Here is a 6,868-nt window from a genome sequence, read left to right on the forward strand (position 1 = left end):
AATAAACTTGAGGTTTGGGGTTCAGAATATTATTGGTATTATTTTGATGTTCTATTTTTGGAAGTTTTATAATAAAGTCCTTCCTCTTTCCTCTTGAACTATCTGCAGTATTTTTTTTTTTTCGTTAAATTTTTATTTTGTCAATATACACTGTATACGATTATTATGGCCCATCACCGACACCTCCTATCTGCAGTATTTAATTTAGTAAAATAGTCTTTGACCATTTATGTTCTCACTAATCCCTCAGGATTCAGGAAAAAATACTCTTTCTAAATCTCTTTACTTTTATTATTTATTGATTGATTCATTCGTTCATTCATTTATTCATTTATTTTTGGCAGCTGGCCATAAATCTCTTTACTTTTAATGGCAATGTAATTATTTGCATAGATTCAATAGGATTATGTCCTTTTTTACCATGACATTGTTTGAAAACTCAATTGTGTGACAAAATCATTTGAATTTTCTGGAGTGTCATATTTGAGATACATTTTATTTAATCAGGCATTTCAAGTCCACCATTAAGGAACAGGTACTTACAAAGCCCTCATAGGAAGCTGATCCGGTACCTGTTCTAGGTAAGGAAGGTTATTTACTGAGGAACCGGGAACCTTAGCAGATTTGGGGACCTTGGGAAAGTAGAATTCACCCACATTTATAGGTACCACAGGTAAAAGATGGGAAAATAAATTTCTTTGGTTTGGTTTTCTAAACTCAGAACAGAAGAGCAACTAAAAGCAATAATTCTTTTTTTTAAAATCTCTGAAGTGATAGAGGCTACAGAAATACAATGTATGTAAATAGGGTGTAGGTTAATGAATCAGGCCAAAACACGAGACAAGGGTGACTTGATCAATTGGTTGGTCACTTGGTTGGCGGGTGGGTTGGTTTTGGTGATCAAAAACAATCTTTGTAAATTATTTATGCTCACAAAGAGGGGCTGACAAGAAAAAACTTGGAGAAGAGCAAAAGGACAGCTATGTATCATTTCCGTTGTGATGCTGGATTTTGTCCCACAGGCCCAGCTAAGGATTGCCTCATTCTATAGGGGCATGTACCTTCATTTCACTTAATTCTTGAATAAGATATTTTAAAATCCTAAAGAAAAATAGCCAAATAAATAATTCTTGTTTGATAGCAAATGCAAGTAAATTTTGTCCAACAGACATCAAACTAGTTCCGTGTAGCAGAAAAGGTAACCCCAAATGTTCAGTTTTATTTGACAGTCAGGAATTAACCAGTTTTGCCTCTAATTTAGCAATCTTATTCCCACATTCTTCATTTCAATAACTAAAAACACTTCTGTGTCTCCTATACTCCTTTGAACCAGCTCTACCATTTTAAGGGTCCCTCATTAATGAGTTACATAAATCTTAAACTCACTTTGAAAAATACAATGCGTAAGGCAGAAAATTAAAGCTGTGCAGAATGATACAAAATGAAAGTACACGGTAGGTAATATTTGGAGCACTAGGCTGAGGTGTTTTTACCCCAAACATTAAGCCTCTTGGTACCCACTACCCTCCCACCTCTCACGTACAGTGATGGTCTTTCCCTTTATCACGGTGGGCCCCGTGCTATCCTCACTAGCGACCACTGCCCTTTAAAGAACCAGTGACAGCACCTCATAACTTGCCTGTCCTGTCAGGGCACAGCCTGAGCAGGGCAGAGGCATCTGCTCCTGGAAGTTGGCTGTCCTTGATCACCTAATGGCATCAGGTCCCCAGGCTGACAAGGTTCCCTGATATTCTTCCTTTTCTTTACAAACCCTCAGCCCAACCCTGACCCCAGATTACTGATTAGATGCTATTGTGGAGCCTGTGATAGACCTGAGACCACCTGAGGACTCTTGCGCACGTGGCTGCACTGAGTGCCAGTATTTGCTGCCCACAGAACCAGCCGGGTGCCACTGCTCCTTTTGGGATCTCTTGCACACTGGGCAGTGCCCTCCAGACCCCATCAGTCCTGCATCCCTTCTGGCACTTCCTGCCGAAACTTCTCTCTGTTCCAGCCTGATGGTTCTCATGGGGTGCTGGTGGGCAGGGAGAGGTGAAATGTGCTACCTCCCAAGAGCTAAATCCTGTCTTTGCCATACTTTCCCTCTGACCTTGTCCTCTTTACTTCTAATGGACACTAATGGAGACCCTCCTATGTGCCAGGTGGTTTTCTGACACAGGTAACACAGCAATAAATGGGTCCTGCCTTCTCTTAATGAACTTAGTCATGAGCTAGTTCTTAATAGCTAAGATGCTTGCCCTGGTATGCTAGATTGATTGAAAAAATAGCAATCTTCACCCCTCCATACAGCCATTCTCTACACAATATGACTTTGTCATTCCTCCCACCACAAGGTGGGGTCTATTTCTCCCCTTGTTGAATCTGGGCTGCCTTGGGATCTTCTTTGGCCAGTGGGATGCAGCAGCAATGATGCTTCAGTTCCAAGCCTAAGACTCTGGAGTCCTCACATTCTTCCAATTACTCTCTTGGAACTACCCAGCCACTACAAGAACAAGCCCAGGCTAGCCTGATGTGGCATTCATCCTCACTGTCCCAGCCGAGAGCCAGTCAAATGTCAGACATGGGAGCAAGGCTACTCCAGACCAGCCAACCCACAGTGGACCACAGACACGTGAACAAGCCCAGCCAAGATTAGCCAAACCTGGTCAGACCAGAAAACAACCCAGCCAACCTGTAGACTCATGAGCTGCAATGAATGTTTACTGTATAATCACTGAGATTTGGGGTGGTGTAGTGGATTGAATTACATCCCCCCAAAACTTACTGAAGTTTGAATTGTGTCCCCCAAGTTTCATGTATTAGAAACTTAACCCCTACTGTGACTGTTAAGAGAGTGGGAAATCCTATTACGGTAATTGAAAGGTGGGGTCTTGAAGAGGTGATTAGATTGTAGGACTGTGCAGTAGTGAATGGATTAAAAATGGTGGCCAGGGGTGTGGTTCGAGGGATTTAAAAGAAGAGGAGAGTCTGTCTTTCTCTTTCTTTCTGCTCTCTCTGCTTCCACCATCTTGCAATGTGAGACCCCTGGGTCACTGTCACCACTACCAGATGGACTTTGGACTTCACAGCCTTAGAAACTGTAAGGAATAAATTTTATTTTCTTTATAAATTACCCAGCTCCAAGTATTTTGTTATAAGCAACAGAAACAGATTAATACAGGTGGTTTGTTACATAGCAATAGCTAACCAATACACTTGGGAATCTTACATACTTCTCCCAACAACTCTGGGATCTTCACAGAAATTAAACAATTGCTTTTCCTGATCACCCAAAGTTTACACAGCTCTTAAGTGACAGAAAAGTTCTGTACTCAGCTCTATATAAGAAGAAAATTCTTTTTTCACAATAACATAGGACTTTCCAAGACCTCATCTAGCTCCTCCACTCTGCCATTTTTAGGTTGCCAAAAATCAGGCAATGCAAATACATGAGGTCTCACAAAAGAGTATATACTGTATGATTTCATTTCTATGAAATTCTAGAATGGGAAAAACAAATCAAGAGTGAGGGAAAGCAGATCATTCATTGCCTGGGGATGGGAGAGGGTTAGATTGCACAGGGGCATGAGGGAACTTTGGGGGTGATGGAAATATTTTATATCTCGATTAGAGTAGTACTTACCTAGGGATTTATATTTGTCAAAAGCCACCTCTGCTCTTTAAATGGGTGCATTTTATTGTGTAAAAATTATACCTCAATAAAAAGTTAAGGAGAAAAAAAATTCAAAATGGTAGCAATGCTTCTAATCTCCTGGGATTTATTCCTCTCCCAGAGAGGTCTTGTTAGGAGGTCTCTGGGGAAGAATCCCCCTCCCCACTGCCATTTCTGTGACCCAGAAGTCTAACCAGAAGAAGCTCAGTGACTCTCCTAGGCGACCTTGCTCAGGCCAGCCTCACAGACCCAGTGGTAGGGCTGCTGGCAGACGTTGTCATTCCACATGCCATCGGAGAGGACGTGGGCACAGTCCTCACCTCCGCCCAGCCTGTGCCCATGCCAGTCATCTGGCTGGCCTGGCTTCCAGTTCCTGAGGGGAGAAGAGAGCAGCAAGCTAGGAGGGTGGATAAAGCAGGATTCCGGTCTGGGAAGGAGGAGTCAGATCCCTGAGTGGCAGGACCGAGGATGCGGGGTGCAGAAAGCCAGGGCCCACTCACTGGAAGCTGGTCTCATAGTTTGTTCCGTCCACCCATTTCCAGGTTCCTTCAGGGTCGCTGAGGCCTATCCAGGCATAGAAGGGGCCTGTTTGTTCCTGGACAAAATTCTGGGGTGACAGAAAGGTAAAGGTGACTTCTCCCTATCCCAGCCAACTCCTCGGACTAGTGATTCTAAACTTTAGCTGTTCATTAACTCAACTGAGGAGTTTGGGGACGTTCATCTTAACGCCCAGGCCAATTAAATATCTGAGGGTGAGGTTCCCATGGCAGTAGTTTCTAAAGCTCCCAGGTTAGTTCCAACATGCAGCCAAGATCGAGAACCATTTCCCCTCCTGGGAGCTGAATACCAAAGACCCTCACCTGCTCCTCTCTGGAGGTGATGACCACCAGGTGGGCATTCTCCAGCTGGCAGTACCTCTCAGCCTCGGGCCAGGGCTTCATGGAGCGAGAGAACCAGTAGCAGCTGCCCTCATGCTCCACCCAGTTAACCGGGCAGCAGGTCCTTTCAGAGCCTGAGGGGACAGAGGGAGGGTGAAAGGGCCGAGGCAATGCTGGGGTGATGTGGGCAGGAAAGCAGGGCTGGGTGCCCCCCACACCCTCCTCACCATTGCCCTGGAGAATGGCCATCTGGCAAGTCAGGGAGTTCAAGCCCTTCATCAGCTGCTGGACCCACAGGAGCATTTCTGAATGATCTGGACACACACAGATGGGTAGTGGGTACAATGGCCTGGGTAGGGCTTCTGCTCAGTGAGTCCTGGAGCTCAGATGCCCAACCATCCTGCCCTCCCGCGCCCCATCTGACCTGCCTTGACTTCCTGCTCCTGTTTCTCCAGCTTGCTTTGCAGAGAAAGCACCTTGTCGTTCAAGCTACGGGCTGCACAGGAAGGCGGCTCAGCACCAGCAGACTGCTCCAGCCCCACCCCCACCTTACATACACTCTTGTAGGGTCTCTCACCTGCTTGCAGTTCCTGCTTGTGATCCTCCACCTCGGCTTTCAGAGATGTTATTGTTTCTTGCAGGCTGCCTCCTGGAAGACATGGGGATTCCTGCTCAGAAATCAGCTGCCCCCCACATTTCCCCACCCCCAGCCCAGGCCATCCAAGCCAGGCTCACCCCGGGAAGTCAGTGCCTGGACCTCAGCCACAGTCTTTGAGGTGAAGTTGCTGAAATTTGTTCTCAGGGTCACCAGATCCCTCTGAAACTTGGAATCTGATCAGGTAGATGGGATGATCAGAATTAAGGTTTGTCAGATCCCCTCTGTGCCCAACCAACAGGGCACTTCACATGCATGTCCCATTCGGTCCTCACAGCCACCCAGTGGGGCAGGCACCAGCGTCATCCAATACTGCACATGAGGAAACTAAGAGAGGTGAGGTAATTTGACTACTTCACCCAACTAGTAAGTGACAGAGCCAGCTGCCATCCTGATCATGGGTGCATCACTGTCCCCCCACTGTTCCCACCAATCACCCCATTAATGTCACCATCAGTGCCTCAGCAATCCCATTGTGGCCCCTATGGCTATTGATAGCACTGCCATTGTCTTGACCCTCACTGTTGTCCCCGTAACTGCCCCCAACTCTGTGTCCATCAGTACTCTTGCTAGGCTCCTACCACAGCCTCCATCCCTGCCCACCCCTGCACCCCATTATGTCTCCTCCCTGCCCACCACAGGAGACCCACTTTGGGATCCGACCACACAGATAACAACCAGCAGCAGGAGGCTGAGGCCCATGGAGAGCAGGAGGAGGCGGGGCCCGGCACAGAGACTCCGCAGCAAGTTCTGGGGAGGAGGGGGTCCTGCAAGAGGAGAGGGCGTCAGGATGAGCAGGGCCCAAGACGTAACAGGCCCTGGAGACCTGTCTGGGGATGACGGTGGGTGCAGGTAATGCTGGGGGAGGACAAGACGAGGAGGATTGTGAGCAGGGGATGCCTGGGTCTGTGACCTCACGGACCAGCACAAGTCCTCAGCCACATGGGCCCCTCACACCCCTGGGACCCATGAACACAAATACACACAGACAGGATGATGGCGATAGGTGCAGTCCTCTCATCAGAGCAGGGGAGGTGGCAGAAGACATGGAGAGCTGGGAGCAGCCGGGCCTTAGCAGGCTTATCTCATGTGTGCTGTCAGGTTAGCAATGAGCGTCCCTTCCAAGCCCACCCTTCCCACCCCCCTGCCACACACCTCTCATCCCCTCCCTGCAGAGCATAGGAAGCCTCGTCCACTGTGGTCTTCCCTGTCCCTGTCTTTCTGAAGCCCCTGAATCCTCATCATACTGGGCCCCCACACTGACCCCCTCAGAGTGGGGGACCCGCCTGTGCACATGGCACAGGTACAGACAGATCCTTCTTAACATATGCAGAGGGCTTTGTACAAGAGATCATTTCTCCTTTCCTCTTACCATTTCTCAGCTCCTGGTTTTTCTCCTCGCTCTCTAAGTGCTGGAAGTTGCTATACGGCATTGCCATGCCTGGACCAACTCAGGCCCTGATGCTGCCAGAGCTGAAATGGAGCAGGGCCAGTGTCCAGGCTGGGCAGAGCTGGTAAGACAGGAGGCTGGGACTAGTCTGGAGCTGAGGTCAGGGCTGCAGCTGAGGTAAGAGGTAAGGGCCAGGGTGAGAACAAGTCTGGGGTTAGGGCTGGGATGGAAATGGGACTGGGTTTGCAGCTCAGGTTAGAAGTGGGCTCAGG

At 47.9% G+C, this 6,868-nt stretch overlaps 1 protein-coding gene across 1 annotated transcript; it reads right to left on the reverse strand.

The window, feature by feature from the left end:
- Positions 1 to 3,889: 3,889 nt before the first annotated feature.
- On the reverse strand, positions 3,890 to 6,639 carry CLEC10A (C-type lectin domain family 10, member A). Its single transcript, XM_008589954.1, has 8 exons — positions 6,579 to 6,639; positions 5,857 to 5,973; positions 5,287 to 5,382; positions 5,129 to 5,200; positions 4,770 to 4,865; positions 4,534 to 4,685; positions 4,174 to 4,280; positions 3,890 to 4,046 (listed from the first exon to the last, which is right to left on the reverse strand). The coding sequence occupies exons 1-8, from the start codon at positions 6,637 to 6,639 to the stop codon at positions 3,890 to 3,892; spliced, it is 858 nt and encodes a 285-aa protein (XP_008588176.1).
- Between the last annotated feature and the right edge of the window lie 229 nt (positions 6,640 to 6,868).

Source organism: Galeopterus variegatus, unplaced genomic scaffold, assembly GCF_000696425.1.
Source record: "Galeopterus variegatus unplaced genomic scaffold, G_variegatus-3.0.2 Scaffold5774, whole genome shotgun sequence".
NCBI classification, from domain to species: domain Eukaryota; kingdom Metazoa; phylum Chordata; class Mammalia; order Dermoptera; family Cynocephalidae; genus Galeopterus; species Galeopterus variegatus.